Source organism: Talpa occidentalis, unplaced genomic scaffold (genome assembly GCF_014898055.3).
Source record: "Talpa occidentalis isolate TD23 unplaced genomic scaffold, MPIMG_talOcc4v2.1 talOcc4.6, whole genome shotgun sequence".
NCBI lineage: Eukaryota > Metazoa > Chordata > Mammalia > Eulipotyphla > Talpidae > Talpa > Talpa occidentalis.
Genome location: NW_023604972.1, coordinates 43,509,801 through 43,528,526, shown reverse-complemented (window position 1 = coordinate 43,528,526; position 18,726 = coordinate 43,509,801). Strand labels below are relative to the sequence as shown.

General features: G+C 41.1%; 1 protein-coding gene across 3 annotated transcripts in view; it reads right to left on the bottom strand.

The window, feature by feature from the left end:
• The window catches only part of PARM1 (prostate androgen-regulated mucin-like protein 1), a 112,667-nt gene extending 94,315 nt beyond the window's left edge, over positions 1–18,352 (bottom strand). Inside the window, exon 1 of one of the 3 annotated variants that reach the window (XM_054688509.1) lies at positions 18,099–18,352. In XM_054688509.1, the coding sequence (XP_054544484.1) occupies positions 18,099–18,141 (43 nt within the window). In that variant the 5' untranslated portion in view covers positions 18,142–18,352. Of the gene's footprint in view, positions 1–93; positions 207–9,497; positions 9,774–18,098 lie in introns of those variants that run through there. The other 2 variants (XM_054688508.1, XM_054688507.1) reach the window with 2 other exon arrangements.
• Positions 18,353–18,726: the final 374 nt, after the last annotated feature.

Here is an 18,726-nt window from a genome sequence, read left to right as displayed (position 1 = left end):
TATTAAGTTTAATGTTCAGAGGAGGTAGTCCAGATCTATTCATAGTTTCTGTCTCAAATACCAAGTAAAGTCTCAAGGAGCGGCCCATGTCACCTTGGGAGAGGAGGCGAGGTGGCCAGAGCAGCCATGGTAGAGTTGATAGTCTCCAAATTGGCAAGCTTGACTTGCCAGGAGAGAAACCTGCTTCATGAGATGTGACCCACTTTCCTGCCTCTTCCTGTTGAGCCCTTTGGGGTTCGAGGCCCAGCTGGCTCATCTGCTTTTCTCTGTCAGATGTCTCTGGAGAAGGCAGGATGGTCTCAGAAGTCTGTGGTGGTAAGGATCACTTTTCAAACTTCAAGGTTTCTTGTCATTTTTTTTCATTCTGGAAGAATTATCACAAAGCACAATCTTCTGTGGAAAAATTTGGTTAACCCAAGCATGTGGCCCACGTCAGATATATGAGCTGATGATCTATTCAGCTCTTATATAACATCAGATTTCCTGATTAACTCTTTTAATCTTAATTGTTTTAAAACAGACTCAAAGCTTCTAAAGCTCTTTACTGCTAGTCTCCTGGGCTCGGATGTTGAGTCCCAGGCTGTTTTACCACATTGCTTGGGCAAAACAATGGCTTGCTCTGGGATTTAAAAAATATAATGAGGTTGTTCTCTTGCTTTGTAACTTTTTATCTCAGCATGAGCTCAGTTCTTCTCAAGGAACTTTGTTCATAGTATCAAAGCCTTGAATTTTCTTATTCCTTTAAGAATAACCCAAATCAATGAAGGCTTTAGATAGTTGGGCTCTCACCTTTCTTGGACTATTTCTCTTGCCAATAGACACAAAACTATGCAAGGAATTAAATCTTCTATAAGTGAAATTATTTTTTCCCCTAAGGGAAAAGGTTTCAAATGTTGATTTCTCACTCATATTTGTAAGAAAGCTATAATTTAAAAAAATTTAATAGGAAACTATAGAACCAAATAAATGTCTATGTTCTACCTAATAAATATCCTACTTACTAATCAGAAGACATGGAAATATTTGTTGATAGCTGTTACATGTATAGAATATCCTGTTGTTTTTTTAAATAGGGAGGGAGAATTGAATTTTAAGTATTCCAATAACTGTGTACATTCATTAACTTTCTCTGAAAAAGATATTCTTTCTAGTCCTATGTGGTCTCCCCTTTTTAAATTCTTCTAATTATTTTAGTAAGGACAGATAATCCACAGATATCTATATTCACACATGAAACATACTCTTAAGATTGGCAGACTCAAATCCATTCTAGAAAGTCACAATTTCTGCCTTTTCCCATGAAAGATTCCTGAACCTCCTGTATCTCAACCCAACAATACATTAAATAGAACTGAGTAAAAGATGCCTTTTGGGGAATGGAGCTTGTTCTCCCTGCACACAGTGGAACTGCATATCTACCAAGCAATAAGCTTTGTGGGGAAAAAAAAAAAGAAGAGGCTATTCGCACTGATGTAACTTTTTGCTTCTGTTCTTTTCTTAACTTCACTTCAGGCACAAAGTTGAAAACAACAAATATTACACATGACAGGAAAGTGAAAGATGACCTCAAATTTTGTCTCATGCCTCCCAAATGGTATACAGGTGACTAGCCATTTTCAAACTAGAACTTTCCTGAAACTTAGGAAAGTCTCTTACAGTGAGCAGGTTGGCCAAGTAGCAGAACTACCATTGCTTAGGACAAGTCATTCAGGCTCTAAGGAGAGCCATTAGAAATCTTATTAATTTAGACCTTTGGTTTGCAATCAGTCTGCTAATTTTGGAACCAAGTGATGCCATTTCCTTCCTTCTCCATTTCTCCCTTCTTTTTACTTTTTTCCTCTGCTTTTGTTATATCCTGCTTGTCACACTGCCTGTGTGTTCTGTTTAGTGGTTAGGAACACTGTCTCCATATGCTATGTCTCCCTCCAACTCTGGTTGAGAAGCATCTGATTTAAACAGTTCCAACCAGCCTCTACCATTAGGAACTAAATCAATAATAAACAAATAAACAAATAAAAATATACTTAAGACAATAGCTCTTGTTGTCTCTAATATAAGTAGCTTATTATTGATTAAGCTATTAACTGTTTCTTTTGTTTGTGGGGGAATGTTAGATGTGATAATAATATAGCTGGTGTGGGTTGAACTGTGCCCTCTAAATAAGTATGTGTGTGTGTGTGTGTGTGTGTGTGTGTGTGTGTGTTTGTGTGGAGAGAGAGAGAGAGAAAGCCCAAACCCCTAATACCTGTGACTGTGACCTTATTTGGAAATCTGGTCTTGGCAGATGTAACTGAGTTAAGATGAGGTCATACTATGTTAGGGTGAGCCCTAATCCAATATGATTGGATTGGATGACTGGTCTCTTCACAAGAGGGAAATCTGGATACACACAGACTCAGAGAGAAGAAGCCACTTGAAGACCAAGATACAGATTAGAGTTAACAGGCTTCCACAAGCCAAACAACGCCTGGGGCTAACAGAAGCTGAAAGATACGTGGGCTCTCCAGGTTTTGGAGAGAGTGTGGTCCTGTTGAAACCTTGATTTCATACTTGCAGCTTCCACAACAGTGAGAGAATAAATTTCTGTTGTTTTCAGCTATTCAAGTTTGTGGTAATTTGTTATGACAGCCTAGGAAACTAAGACAATAGCTAATCTATATTTATCCCAAGCCTGGCAGTTTGGCATCGTTCAAGGGAGCACGTGGGTCACAACAATTTGGGGAGTAATGTTTGGAGACAGGACACTTACTTACCGCAACCTCCACGTTGGGTAATAAAGACAGAGGAAGGATTCTCCCTTCTACCCAGGAAACCATACCTCCTTTTAACTGTCTCTAGACATGGTGGATGGCAATAGGATAGATTGCCAGAGTCCTCAGTTCGGAGGAAAAAATTCAGGATTTTGAGTGACATAAAAATCAAGAGAAGAAAACCAGACTCCCTTCTTTGTCACTCTTTCTAGTGCTGAAGCAGGGTTATGCTGGGAAGCAGGAGAGGGACAGCCAAGTACATCTATTTTCATAGACATGTTTGCCTTCATGAACTTCTGTGTATTGGCCTTGTGTAAACTCTGTTTTGACAACACATTTCAAAGGTTAAACTGGGAATTGCAATATTAAAATCAGAACACCAATCTATAGGGAAACATGGCCGTGCCCTTTCTCAGTGGATACAAAACAACAAAAAGATCCATTTTTCAGAGGACACATGGTGATTATTTCCCTCTAGTAAAAGTCTCTCTTGTAGTTAGCACTGGCTAACTCTACCTATGGATCATTTCAAAGATGATTTTTACTGGACTCAACTTGTGTAAGGTGAAATTTTATTTTATAAAGATGTTTATATAAGAGATGTTGCCCAAAGATAGCAAGCTTGTCTGGAAATCACCACAATCTTGTTCTGGTTTCACATGCTAATGTATGATCACGTATGGGAAGCTAGATGGTCATCCAGCAGCCTCCCATACCTCTTTTTTGGGCTTCCCCTGGGGTTTTTTGGTGTCCAGTGTATTTATGGTGCCCACCAAAGTGAATTCCTTATCCAAGTAGTGTCCCAGCTCTCAGGCTTCTTTTCACTATCAACACATTTGTCCTACAGTTCTCTCCTGCTTCCTCTAGAATCTCTGCTCTTCCACTTGACAGTGCATAGCAAAAGATAGGTAACTTGAAGCAGCCGAATATGTTAGTTATGTCAGAGACCATGAAGCCTTTAAATCATAACTTTAAGGGCCTCCCCGGTGGCGCCGTGGTTGAGCGCTGGGCTGCAAAGCTGCCCGCAGCCGCTGCAGCGCCGGTTCGATCTCCGGCCGCAGGGCGAGGGTCCCACATGGCGCGCAGACCTCTCCTGCCTCCTGCTGCTCCCCTCAGCAGTGTACTTCGTCAGTCTGCCTGTTCTGCTCCCCACTCTGGCTCTGGTGAATTCTCTCACCCTACCACGCTTCTGACTGTACCCAGTGCTTGTATAAATAAATAAATAAATCTTTAAATCATAACTTTAAGAGGAGAACTGGGGAACAATGCTGACATGGTTCTGGAGTCTCTGAAGTTGGGAGACTTATATTCCTATATCTATGAGATTTTTAGTCAATGTTCAGCTGTGACACCTCCAGGCTCACCTCTTTGAACCTTAGTTTCTTCCATTCATTCAGTAAGTACTGAGCTATCAACATGTACACAGTCACACATGGGAAGGAGAGAGAAGAAACAAAGACACAGGCCATATATTATACACACCTAATATGATTCTCAAGGGAGAAAAATTGAAAACTTTTCCTTTATACTCAGGAACAAGATAAGGATATCCACTCACACTGCTTCTATTTAATTTTGTATTAGAGGTTCTTAGGCAGAACCATCAGACAAAAAGAAACAAAAGAAATCTAGACTATGAAGTATTTGCAGTGACAGAATAATATACAATACATAGAAAACTCTAAAGATGCCACTAAAAGGATATTAGAAACAACAAATGAAAACAGTAACGTGGTAGGCTACAAAATCATCATACAACAATCAGTTGCACTCCTGTATACCACGAGCTAGAAGAAAAAATTAAGAAAATGATTCTTGGGCCTCCCTGGTGGTGCAAGGGGTTAAGCACAGCACTGTGAAGTTATCTGCAGCCTCTGCAGCACAAGTTCAATCCCCAGCTGGCCAGGGAGCTACCCACATGGCACAGCAGACCTCTCCTGTCTCTCCCTCTGCTCCCCTCAGCAGTGTATTTCAGTCAGTTTGCCTGTTCTGCTCCTCACTGTCTCCGGTGAATCCTCTCACCTCCTTGCACCTCTGGCTTGTATCCCAGTTCTTGTATGCATAAATAAATCTTAAAAAAAAAAAGATCCTTTTCACAATGGCAGCAGAAAGAATTAAATGACTAGGAATAATTTTATAAAGGAGGCCAATTTACATAAGAAGTATCAACTTATGGGCAGTTTAATGAAGTGGAGGCTGAGACAAGTACAAGGTACTAGGCCTGGTTCAAAGCTCAGCTCTGTCATTCACCAACTAACTGTGAGATCGATGACTTATTACTTAACTGCTGAGACTCAGAGCTGAATGGCAAAGTAGGAATCTTACTACCTTTCCCATGGGGTTGTTGGGAGAATTAGATGATGACGATGCAGATGAAAGTCACATAATGTGTGACTAGTACAACAGAAAATAAAAACATAATTTTCCCTCTCTCTCCAACATATCTACTTTTATCTATAACATGAAGAGTTGGCCTAGATCACACCAAAGTCTCCTCTAATTCTATTTATTCTCGCTCTCTACCTAGTCACATTTGCTTTGTTCTCTGATGAAGTCTTGGAATATTAATGGCTCCTCCTGCATTTGCCTGAACCACATTTTATTGATTATATTACTGAAAGACAATGTCACAATTTTAGTGTTGCCAAAAGAAAAGCAAGTTATACATTATTCTGAGAGTTGTTTGTTGTATTCAATACCTAAGTTGATAAGTTTCATTTTTAAAAAGCTTAGAATATTTTAATTTAAAATTGCTCTCATGAGTGACAAATGCTAAAAACAATATAAACTAACAAAGTAACTTAAATACTGATCAATTAGCCCAGAGCCTCTTAAAATACTATCCAAGACAGTTGTCCTAATCAATGATTTATGCAGCACTCTGGTTTTAGAAAATGTAATATTACTTTAAGTCAATTTCTTCCCAGAACCTTCCCTGCCCATTACATCAGCGATATCCTGTAAACCTTTTTGAGGTTATTTGCTTTTCTAAGATCTTATTTTTGAAGCCTTCATCAGAAGGATTTTTGAAACAAGGTTTTGAAGATAGAAATTTTCATCTAACAGTTAATATGGTCACATTAATTGTTGATAAAGAAAGACCAAACTATTGATAATATCTTTGATTTTTTAATTGCAAGGCAATACAAATTATTAAAAAAAATTCAGGCAACACAAAAGCACAGAGAGCATAAAAAGTGAAACTGATCCAAAGCCCACTTGCCAAAGACAATAATTGTATCCTTCTAATGACTCTGCAGGCACTCACATAAACATAATGTTTTAAATATTTCATCACAATGTTCATTTTATTCCGTAACTTGTTTCTTCAGTATATTGTGAAATATAAGCTACAATATATTGGCTCAATATAGTGCAACTATTTTTAGATATAAGTGCAGAGTGAACCACCTCAATCTTGTAAACAGTTGCTTAGTATTTGCCCAGTTGAAGGATTAATGTGTGCTAGTTTATCAGACCAGTGCTTTGTAGATACATGTTTACATCATTGTCGATGTACTGATATTTTAAAAGTTCTTAAGCAAAAAAAGTAAGACTGAATCAGGTCTGGATAGGTGATAGAGGCATTTCTCTCTGTGTTTATGTTTTCATAAGAAGAAATTTAGAAACTTAATGTTCGAGTGCAGATTTACAAAGTGTTATAAAACAAGGGACAATTGTCATTTAGTAAAGTTTAAATATTTTTTACCCAAAGTTTTCCTGTAAATTTTTGAGTCTCAAAAGCCACATCTCCTTTCTTTCTGTTTATCCTCCAAGCTGAAACCCTATTTTCTGTGAGACCATAATTTGTGATCTTTCAGTAGCCACACTTGCCTTTTGAAAATTGGGGCAACACCAGCCTTCTCTTTGATGTGTGTTCCTTTTTCCTTCCGGTGAGAAATTAGGCCCTTTTCATTTCATCAGAGAATATGGTATCTCTCACGCAGGGGTAGGCGGTTAACTGTCCTCCAGTCACACTCACAACACCTGACACAGTTCCCTGTCTGTCCTCAAACACAAGGTCAGGGTTATTTACCACTTTCCCACTTCCTCAATGTCTCTACACGTCAAGGTGACCAGGTGCCTTCTCTTCCCAAGAATGGATAGATACACCGTGGTCATCTTTGGTTGGCTTATTGGACTGTTGATCTTCAGGGTGATATAATTTTATTTTATTTTATTTTTTTTTTATAGAGGCATGCTTTATTTATTTGTTTGCTGGTTTCTTTGTTTGTTTTGTTTATACATGCACTGGGTACAGTCAGAAGCGCGGGAGGGCGAGAGAATTCGCCAGAGCCAGAGCGGGGAGCAGAGCAGGCAGAAGGACCGAAGTACACTGCTGAGGGGAGCAGCGGGCGGCAGGAGAGGTCTGCGCGCCATGTGGGACCCTCCTCTGGTGGCCGGGGAGCAGCCGGGGATCGAACCGGCGCCGCAGAGGCCGCGCGCAGCTTCGCAACCCAGCGCTCAACCGCTGCGCCACCGGGGAGGCCCCAGGGTGATATAATTTTAAATTTGACCATTATCTCTATGGCCTCAAGTTGAATATGTTGCTATTTTTTTAAGCTCATGTCCTTTTTGGCAGCTGCTAAATAATGAAAAGTTCCTATTCTGGGTAAGGCAGAAAGTACCACAAGTATCTGTTAGACGGTAATGACGGTAAAGCTGGGGGATGTGCCAGCCTGGATGATTTTAACATCAGTCATTTTAAGGGGTGTTGATATTTGATATCAAAGGCTCACAGGATACAGGCTTGATTTTAGTCAGGATTTCACATCACTTTTATCTGTTGCTTGGACTAAAACATAATTCATATTTAAGAATCACCAGTGAAGGAAGAACATAGGGTTGGTAAGGCCAAGAAGATTCCTATTCTGTTCCTGAGCTTATTACTAACTTACAACCTCAACACTCAAGCATCTGAGTTTATTTAATGTTCTCAAATGTTACTGGGAATTTGCCAGTTATGCTTCCCATAGAATAAAATCACTTTTATTATTAGGCTATTTTTATTTAATCAGAAATTTCTGAAAAAAGTTCAAATAGGGAAGTTATCTTTATATTCTCTAGCTGAGCTCAAAGATGACATTTCTTAATTGGCCAGAGACTTTAAGAAATTTCAGCTATTTTAAAGTAATACCCACGGCAAAAAAAAAGTGTTTTGTGTACGGTTAGCTTAAATATAGCTGACTTTAAAATTTCACTTTTTTAATCCTCAATGAAAAAATAAAAGTCTGAGTTATTTGGAAACACTAGACATAAGAATCTGATAAGTAAGCAAGTTTGCTAATGTCTCATTTTTGGATGATTGGAGGTAAAATCTGAGTTATGCCTTTATTTCATCAGTCCTCAAAAGTGTATTTTAATCATTTAGTTTAACAAATATATTTTAAGGTACCCCCCCCCCCAAGAAACACACACTATTTAGAATTGGAATACTACATTAGAGAGAGACAAAATCCCAGGAGGCAAGGGTGAAGGAAAGTTAGAAAGATATAAACATTAAGGAAAAAGTAGAGATAAGAGGCAGATAAGGGACACTAGGAAGATGGTATTGGGAAGTGGAGCAGACTGCAGTTTTAAAATGTGGACAGGATAAGTATCATTGAGAAGGTTACATACATTTCAGCATAGGTTTTTGGTAGATGAGGGAATTACCCAGGTGATATCTGGATCAAGTATATACCAAATAGAAGAACCAACCTTTGTAAGCTGTATGGAATTCAGTGTGACTGCTATAGAGTGAGCAAAGAAACAGCTAGAAATCCAGGTCCCAGAATGAATGGGCACCAGCTCTTGCAGTCTTAGGGGTCAGTTTGAGGCCCTGAGATTTTACTTTGAGTACAATGAGGAGCCATTGCAGAACTGTGAGCAGAGCAATCATCATCTGGTACATTTCCAATGGCTCAACTATCACCAGGTAGAGAGCATGGCTTAGGAGGGAAAGGGTGAAAGCTGGCATCCTGAGAGGAGACCACTACAGTGTTCCAGGTGATCATGGCAAATTGGACCAAAGGAAGATCAATGTGGAAAGCAACAAATGTTTGAATTCTGGGCATATTTTAAAGGGTAGGACAAATTTTCTTGAAGGATTGGATGAAGGGTGTTGGGAAAAAAATGAGATTCAAAGATGACTCATAATTTTGAGCCTAAACAACTGGAAAGCTAGAGTTACCATTACTTGAGATGGGAAAGGCTTCAGTGCAGGTTTTTTGGTGAGAGGGAGAAGGAAGACTAGGAGTCTGACTTTCTATGTATATGACTTTAAGATGAGTATCAGGTCTTCAACTATGGGTTGTCTTTTGAACAATTCAATACTCATCATCTTAAAAGAATGTAAATTCCCTGAAGGCAGAATTTTGTCTATTTTGTTCTTTGCTATATCTCCAGAACACTGAATAGCATTTAGTATATGCAGGTTCTCAATTAAAAATTAATTTAACTAGTATTTACTAAGTACTCACTACATGTCTTGCTCTGTTTTTTCTACATGATGAGGATACAGGGGAACAAAAGAGCTAAAATTTCTGCTCTCATGTACCTTACAATCTAATAATGGGAGGCAGACAAAAAATGGAATAAAACAAAATAAGTCTTTTGTCTTAATAAACAGTTGTTGACTGTTACATATACTCCATGTCATAACTCTACAGGGAGGAAACAGATCTCCGTACCAGCCACTCTTACTCTGAAGTCCTTCTACCATATCGTGCTGCATCGCATATGAAATAACACAAATCCAAGCCTTACCTGATAAATATCAAGGCTGTGTTTCTCTTCATATAAGCTTTTAGAGGACAGTTTTCTCATAGCAGAATTCTTTTTGAAGTGCATTTCTAGGAAGGCAGCAAGCAAGTGAGCATCCCAGTTCCTTAATGGATCCAAACCATGCTGCTGAATTCATCTCTCCAATTCAGGGCATTTTCTCACTCCTCATCCCTTTTCACAGTGTCAAGGGTACCTTAATGACTGGCTATAAGAGCCACCACATTATTTCATCTAAAAGGTTTAATTTGCAAGCTTTCTTGGAACTAAAAACGTGTAGTACAATGGGCTTTATGTTCTCATAATTTGAGAAGAATCCCTTAACACCCCATCCCCACCTCCTGCCACCACCACCAAAAGAAATGATAAATTTTCCATTCATAGCAAGAAGGTGATCTTTTGCCCCAAATAATTTCAACAGTCACCCTCTTCATTCAGCCCATCTGAGATTCTCTCAGTCTCTTCTTCCTCTCCGATGGAGCCTATGAGAAATTCTGCAACAGCCACTGCCCTTTCCTAGTGTTCATTTCTTACCCAGTTTCCATGTGTAATTTGATAGCACACCTCATTCCTCATCAGTATCTCCTACAATGTAAATGATATATCTTGCCTTAAAAGTTCATAATCCTTTCTTCTGCTCAGACCTCCATAGATGAGAACTTCTGGACACTCCTCTTGAATGCCATCTCCCTCAACATTATAATTTTAAAATAAAGCATCCAGGATTCCCCCTTGGTTGGGTGTGACAGTTTGTCTTGGTGTTGCTGCTCATGCAGCAGATTCATCAAGAATTCCTATGGCCAGTAGAGTTTGTGGTCCACCAATAAGTCACTTCTTTTTCCAGGCCAAAACAAATATGTTTAGTCCAAGAGATTTTTCTAGGGCTCTATTATGAACAAGTGGCATCAAGGCTCCTTCATGTTGCAATTCTGAGATTTACTGAGATCCTCACTTAATATGGCCCATTACATAAGCTCCATAGAATGATTGGAGTCTTAAATAGTCCCCTAAACACATGTAGGCAGTGCATTGTAGCTTTTGCATAGAGAATCAAGAGGGCATTTTTTATGCTTACAGTACTTGGTATGTTCTTCCTAAAGAATCCAAATTACAGTACAAAGTAAGAATCCTGTAGGATGGAGTGTTTAAACAATCAAATCAGTGACATACAGCGGTGTGTGTCTGCCGTCTATCAGTGGGACTACAAAAGCTTTTCCAACAGAAACTGAAAAATTTCAAAAGGGGGGCCTCCCTGGTGGCCCAATGGGTTAAGATGCAAGCTATGAAGCTGCCCGCAGGCACTGAGTTTGATCCCTGGCCAGGGAGCTACCCACATGGTGCAGCAGACCTCTCCTGACTCCCCCATTCCTCCCCTCAGCAGTGTATTTCACTCAGTCCTCCTGCTCTGTTCCCCACTCTGTCTCTGATGAATCCGCTCACCCCCCACACCTCTGGCCTGTACCCCAGTTCTTGTATGCATAAATAAATAAATCTTTAAAAAAAATTTCAAAAGCACCAGTAACAAGTTATCATGGATATAACGGTGGTGAATAAGCACTGTCAGTAATGAGGTTATGTTTCTGGACTACCCAGGGCTGGCAAAAATATCAGTTCAAAGGAAACATGTATTTTAATAATCACATATAAGAAAACATAATGTATTCTAATCAGTGAGAAATCTGAATGATGGTTAGAAGTTTATGATCATTGCCAAAAAAAAAAAAAAAAAAAAACACAAAAAACAAAAAACCAACCACCCAAAATAAAGAAATCAAACAAAGCCTTCTCTCCACCAGTTCTTTTCATGTTCAACACCTGCACTAAAGTTCGTTCCCGTGTCCTTATTTCCTCCCAGCTGGAAAAGAAAATCAGGTGTCAGAATTTGGACTGTAAGTGGGAGATATTATCTTCAAAGTTGTATTCTACCATTCATCTTACTTTGTATTGAATAGGCATGTTTTCTAAATATCACACCTGGCAATTTCCCACAGTTTTTTCTACTTAACAGTTACCTATTCATAGATTTTGCCTTAGGTGTAAAAGGTGCAAATTTCTACCACAGTCCAATTACTTAGGGATTTTTTTTTTTTCAATCTGCCTTGAAATCCTGTCTAATAAGTGGCTTCGGCCTCTCCATAGCCATCGCTTTCAAGTGATACCAATAGAACTATCCTGCAGGAATTATGTAAACCTTATATAATTAATATTTGTGAGATGTATTAAGATCCTGGCATAGCAGAGAACATTGAAATCTGAGGCTATTCTATATCTTTCTTTTTTAATCAGCTTCCAGCTGGATTCTAGAAGACTCCCAGTTCCAATTCCTATGTGAGAATATTACTACCACTTAAAACACAGGTTTTTTTGTTTTTTAAAAGGAAGGGTCACAAGAAGGTAAGGTAATGCAGCCTTAGGGAGGCTATAGAAATACCATCAAATGTTCAGAAAGACACAATAATTCACAGTTAATGGATATGCAATCAGATTCAGAATATTTCATTGGAGAGCTGCCTCTGAATCCCTATGCTTGTAGTTGCTACTGGAGAGAGAGCTACTGTGAAATCTCTATATCTCCCTGGGAACAGACTGCTTTTAATGAAATGATGCAGGTAACTGAAGTCTAGTCAGGCAGGGTTCAGAATAAAGCTAACCCTATATAACTTTTTGCATAAATGAACCACAGATCAAAGGTCAAAGAAAGGTAGGATTCACAGACAAAGAAAGGTTTCCCAGTAGATGTGCATTTAAGATAAATAAGGAAGAATTGTTTAGCTTAAGTGTGCGCCCTGAATTTTTATGGGAAATATTTAGAATTCTTGTTTTTTTAAAAAATTCAAATTAGATAGGGTGACCTGTATTTTTATTTGCTAATTCTGGCTACAACAGAATAGACAAAGGACAGTTGACATTATACCACTGTTTAACAATAAAAAGCACAGATCAAAAGATACAGTTGTCTTTTTTGTTTGAACGATTTTTATTACTCATAAAATGGCAAAGGTCTCAGGGTTTATAAATGACCATTATAACAGGTCAAAGAAATGGTCTAAGCTGATGTAAAGGATTATGACAAACATTTAAAGATCCATATATAAAAAAATCTGATGTTTCACCAATCCTCACCATTTAAGTAATTTAAACTGTGACTAAAATGTAATGTCATAGGCTCCTTATGCAAATCAGTCTTATTTTATAGTCACCCTGCTTGGAAGATGACCTAGTAGCCATGAGTTTCCAAGTAAAAAGAATTCATTTCATAAGGCTCTCACACTACTTGCCTATCTATTTCAAAAGTGCCACCATCTTCTAAATGAAACATTAATTTTTCCAAGCACCTGTTTCATTCAATATCTTATTAGCAAATATTTGATTTCTAAACAAACAGGTGCAATTTCACTGACAGGTACTTTCAAAAGGGAGCAAATTGTTGTAAATGTTATGGCAGGGCAGAATTCCTTTCATTTGGGTGTTCAGACAGCTAATCCCTTTTGGAAATATTGTTTAAATGTCCTCTCCATTGTTCCCTGTGGGTGGCATAACCTTCTCCCAGGGGAGATTATTGCTTAAGAAAGTGCTCCATCTTGACAATAATTTTTTCATAAAAACACAAGCACAATAAGATCAGTTCCAAATGCTCAAGTTAAATTAGAGATGTGGCAATTATTTTTTTTAAGATTTTTTTTATTTATGCATACAAGAGCTGGGGTACAGGCCAGAGATGCGCGGGGTGAGAGGATTCACCAGAGACAGAGCAGGAAACAGAACAGGCAGACTGACTGAAATACACTGCTGAGGGGAGCAGCGGGCAAGACAGGAGAGGTTTGCTGCACCATAAGTGTTGCTCCCTTGCTGGCTGGGATCGAACTTGTGCTGCAGAGGCTGTGGATTGCTTCATAGCGCGGTGCTTACCCCCTTGTGCCACCAGGGAGGCCTGAGATGTGGCAATTATTGATGATTCTGTGTTCTGTAAAGATCCACTGTGGATCATTCAGACACCATAAATTGTAAGTTGTCTGCTAGGAATTATCCAAATTTGGGGTTCTGGGAAGCTGACCTTAAGCTTTAGCTGAGTTAGGTTTTTGAAACACACCAGTTTGCAAATTGGGGGAAGAAAGAAAGTCCTTGGTGAGACTTTTCTTCTATTTGTTACTGAGTCTCTTTGGACAGTTGTACTTAATCTGAGTTGGCACATTATTAACCTTTTCAAATTAGGCGTTTAGTAGGCTCAGCTGAATATTTTCATAATTTGCATATTAGGGTTTGCCAGAACAGCTGGCACAGTGCTGGAATATTAGTTGAGAACTTTGATTTACTTAGTCCAAGTCCAAACATATAAAATGTTTTTGGAGAGGACAACCTAGCTAGTATCCACTACCATAAACTTTATAGACAAGAATAATATAGTAATAACAATAGCTTATACTGTCTGAATGCTTACCATGTCCCAGGCACTGTAAGTAGCTGAAATCATTTAACAATTTTAACAGCCTGATGTTTTATTACCCCAGTTTTGTAGCTAAAACTCAAAGTGGTCAAGTTACTTGCCTTAAATGACACAATCAGTAACTGGTGAAACTCAGCTTGGTCCCTAGGTGATCTAGCAGCAGAATCTCGAGCTTTCCACTTGACTCACTGTCTCAGTGTCTCAGGTAACAAAGAAGAGGTTCCTCCTCAGCTCAGCTTTCACGTGAAGGAGATGTCACTACTTTGACTGTGACACAAACTTCAGGTGAGCAGGAGGTAACCACGCAAAAGGAATGTAAGCAACTCTGCACCCCACCCACCTCGATAAACTACAGGCAAGCTGACTGCTCCTGTGAATGTGTGTACATTTTCTGGTATATTTTTAGCATGTTTATGATATGACTTATGATAAGGTATTACTAAGCTTATGATAAAGTCCTGACACATATAAGGACCTAAACTAAGGGTAGGGTATAAAAGTGTAGGGTTGTGTCTTCCTTAAGAATAAAGACCTTCTCGATTGATGTCAGTCACCTGAGATGAACTATGTGACAGGTGCACCACCAGACCCTGGGGGCAGTCAGGAATCTGGCTCTCCTGGTCTGCATCTCCAAGGGGCCAGTAAGTCTTCTGGGTAATGGGGTAGAATGTAGTACTCGCTCTGGGAGAAGGGGAGAGCAGACAGGGCAAGAGATTAGCAGCATAGGTTTTGTGCTTCTCTTACCTAAGCTTATTTCCCCTTTTCCTCCTTGAGCATTAGGAAAAGGTCTTTTGAAATGTCTGGTATATCTCAGATAATCTCAGTGAGGCAGGTGTTTGTGTGTGTGTGTGTATGTGTGTGTGTGCGTGTTAACAAATTGGGCCATAGACCCTTGAAGGGGTTTTTATCAAAACAACAGCATTGAGGTGGTGGGGATGAAGGACCAGAAACCAGAGGGAGGAGGGAGTGGGATAAGCCTGAAAGCTCGCTGTAGCCTGCCATCTTCCCTCCCTGCTAAAATCTGTTACCAGGCTTTGTCGATTCTGCCTTGTGTTTAATTTGGAGGCAGTGGTCTTGTGTGCGTTGTATATACAGGCATAAGAGGTGTTTGGGAATGGTTTGCAAAAAAGCCATGCTAGCTTTCTACCACAATTAACTTTGAGAATATTGAACAGTCCAAGGTTTCTCTCTTTTTAAAATGCAGGTGAATAAATATAGAGATCTACTTTTGCTGGCTTGTTGACAACACATACATATTTGTAAGTGTCCATTATAATAGCTGGAGGAAATGCTGTGTACTTATTGAATGGATTTATTAAGCTAAAAATAAGCCCCCTGCCAAGTCCCATTCCTGCCTGAAGAAAATATCACCTAAAGAATTTTGTAGAAAATTTCCTCTAAAGCTGGAGGGCTTTAATAAAGAAGGAAACAGAAAAGAAGCAACAGCCTGGTGAAACTAACTAGAGCTTTGCCAAGGGTACCCCCTAATGAGCCACTGAAACATGTATGACACTTTTATTTCAGGAACCCTCCCCCTCTCCCCAGTATCAACACATCTCTTTTTTTTTTTTTTCCTGGAAAGATGGTATTTTAATTTGTGAGAACATCCTGTCTGGGGATCATCCTGATGAAATACCTCATCAGGTATTTATGCCGATCCTTCTATTATTTTTCTGGTAGTAAGTTGTAGACACATTGACTCCTAAAAGACTTCTCCAGTGTCAGAAACCTCACAGGGCAAGCATGAGGCTTCATCACTGTTTGTAAGTGTACAAAGAATGCACCTAGAATCATAACTATGTCTTCCAGAATTGGTGAAGACCCAGAACTGGAAGGCAGTGATCTTCTTGGCCTGACCTTCAACTCACTTGGTGGGGGATAGTGGGTGAGGCTGTTCAGCTGGCCCTCGAGGCACCAGCCTCTTCATTCTGGCACCCACAAGAGTTTGTGCTCAGAAAGCCCAGCCTCCAGTTAATTCTGGCCTCAAAGGTGGCCCTGGCTGCCAAACTGTTGGTCTGGCCCTTGCATGTGAAGGACTTGTCACACCAAGCTGGAGTCCTCCCAAATGACCATTGGTCTGCCCCTAACTCCAGCCTTGACCAAACTGCCATCTCAGGTGACTTTCTATACTGCTGGTTTAAGAAAACAAGCAACCAGTAAAAGTTAGACGTAACATAGATATAGATATAAATAAATACACATAGATATAGAGATATATAGTATAAATAAATAATAAATATATATGATGATTCTCTCACCCTCCTGCGGGGAAAAAAATAAAAAAAATACAATCTACATCTGTCTGTTTATATTATCTCTATATCAAGGTTAAAACTTGCATCATATATATTTATGATGTATGTATTTTATATATGTGTGCATATACATATATGTGTATGTGTGTGTATTGTATTTATACTAGCTAGCTATCTAATCTGGGCTGAATTCCAAAACCAGTCAAGAAAAAAATCTTGAACTTCTTAGAAAAAAACACTACCATACACTGCCTAGCAGGACTAATTTTGGTTTTGCCAACTGCCAGAGCTGTTTAAAAACACAAATACAAAAGACAAGCCATGAAATAAAATTAGCAAACAGTCCTACTTACTGGCTCTCCTGACTCACTCAAGATTTTCTGAGCCTTGAAGCTCCTAAAAAAATTTCTTGTAAGGAGAAAGCAAAGGTTCTTTTCGTGTCATTTCGTAAACAGGTCTTGCTTCGAGGATTACAGGAATTAGCACACGTGGCAACCCCGGGCCCTGGCTGTTACACCTGCCAGGATGCAGGGCTCCAGCGCTGGAGGCGGCGTGGCAGAAGCCACCTGACAATGTCGGGAAACCGTTCCCTTCCCTAATGCATCTCCAAACCGCGCAGATTGAGAGCAAAAAAGGGAGCATTTTCCCGGCCCCCCACCCCACCCCGCAAGATGAAGATTAGTAGTAGAAATAAAAACACGCTATAGCTTCAAGTTGCGAAAGTTTCCCTCAAATGAGTATTATCCTTTGTGAGCTGCCAGGAAACTCCTAGCTTCTTTTCAAGGGGTTCTAACGAGTTGTGCTCACAATTACAGGAACCCAAGGAATTTAGGGGGGAGAAAAATACACGGACCGCGAACGTGAGTCAAATCGGCTTATGCTCTACGGCTTTGGAACAGGTTCTTAAAACGTCAGTGATCACGCCCTCGCACTCCCTTTTGCACCAGTACCTTATTCATAGTTGTACGCTGAAAAGCTGCATTTTCTGAAAAAAAACTGGGTACCCCAATTCTAGACTTAAAGTGTTGTTCTGAATCTCTCCTGGGCCCCAAGCAGGAAGATCTCAGACCTCCTGCTCTTCTGCCCCCAGCCCCCAGCTGGAGGCTGCCACCTTCCAAGATCCAGAGACCTGCAAGGCGCGAAAGGGGAAGCCGTCGTCCTGAGGCAGAGAGTGTGTGTGTGGGGTGAGGGCAGGAGGGATAGAAAGGAGGGATGCTGGTTTTGTCAAGTTAATAGTTTCTGATCAGGCACGCATTTCGGGGATGCGCCGGCCCACCCGGTAAAACTGCAAACCGTAAGCGGCGATCGCGGATTTGACCGGGTGGTGGATGCTGGGGGTGAGACTGTAATATTGCCGCATCATCCCCAGGCGTAACTAGGAAGGGACGCTGGAGAAAAGAGATGCCAAGTCTCTCGGAACGCAAAATAACCGCGCGGGGCATGCAGCTACTACTTCAAATCTTTTCAGGTTTGACCCCTCTACACCCCGGCTACCCCTGCTGCTTCTTCCCTTCCGGAATCAAACCTCGTCAAGACGTCTAGCGCCTGACTCAGGTAGGGCGCGCTTGGAGACCCGAGAAACCTAGCGTTGCAGTCAGTGTCACCCACCCGGGGTTTGAAAGCTTCCCGCAGCCACCTGTTCCACAAAGCCCGGAGTTTGTGAGCGCCCAGACTGCGTCAGAAAAGCCCCGTCACCCCCTTCCTCCAGCAAGACACAGGATCTCCAAAGGCGCGCATCACCCCAAATTCAAGTGCGCACATAACCTTCGCACAGCTCGCGAGGCACACAGCGCTCTGGCCACAGGCGCGCGGCGACTTCTTGCTCTCCCTGCTTTAGCCCTGGCCCCAGCCGAGGGGTCGCTCAGGGAGGACGGCGCCCCGAAATACCTGCTGTGAAGATGCAGAGAGCGAAGAGAGTCTGGTAGACCATGGTACCCTGGTGCTTGGTGCCGAATCCGGCGCGGGCGGTAGAAGAGTTTGCCGGGACTGACCGAGAGCTCCGCGCGCACCGCGCTCCTCCTCTGCCCGGCGGGCAGCTCTGCGAGCCGGGCGGCTGGCTGGGAAGAGAGGCGAACGCAGCGCGGCTCTGTCAGCTGCGTGTTCTCCCGCGCCCGGCGTGCTTCTGCTCCATCCCCGTCCGAGCCCAGGGCCGCCTCCGCTGCTGCCGCGCCAGCATCCGCCAAACCCCTCCCACTCCGGCCCGGTAGTGGCGACAGGGCCACCCCCTAGCTTTCCCTCTTCCAGCGCTCAGGTCCCGGGAGCCCTGGCCCAGGGCGGCCTCTGCTGGATAGTTGGGGCTCGAGGTCTGAGTTTTGCATCGGTTCAGCAAATGTTTGCAACTACTTGCAATGTGTTAGGTACTAAGAAGAAGTGAAGAAGTAAAAGCAGGTATCTGCTCTCTAGAAATTTATCTCAGCGTTTGTTACATGAGTTTACCGCTTTTAAGCATGTGGCCATATGCCATCTTAGGCGTCCCCTGGGAGAGTCAGGCCACACCTTTGCAAACAATATACGG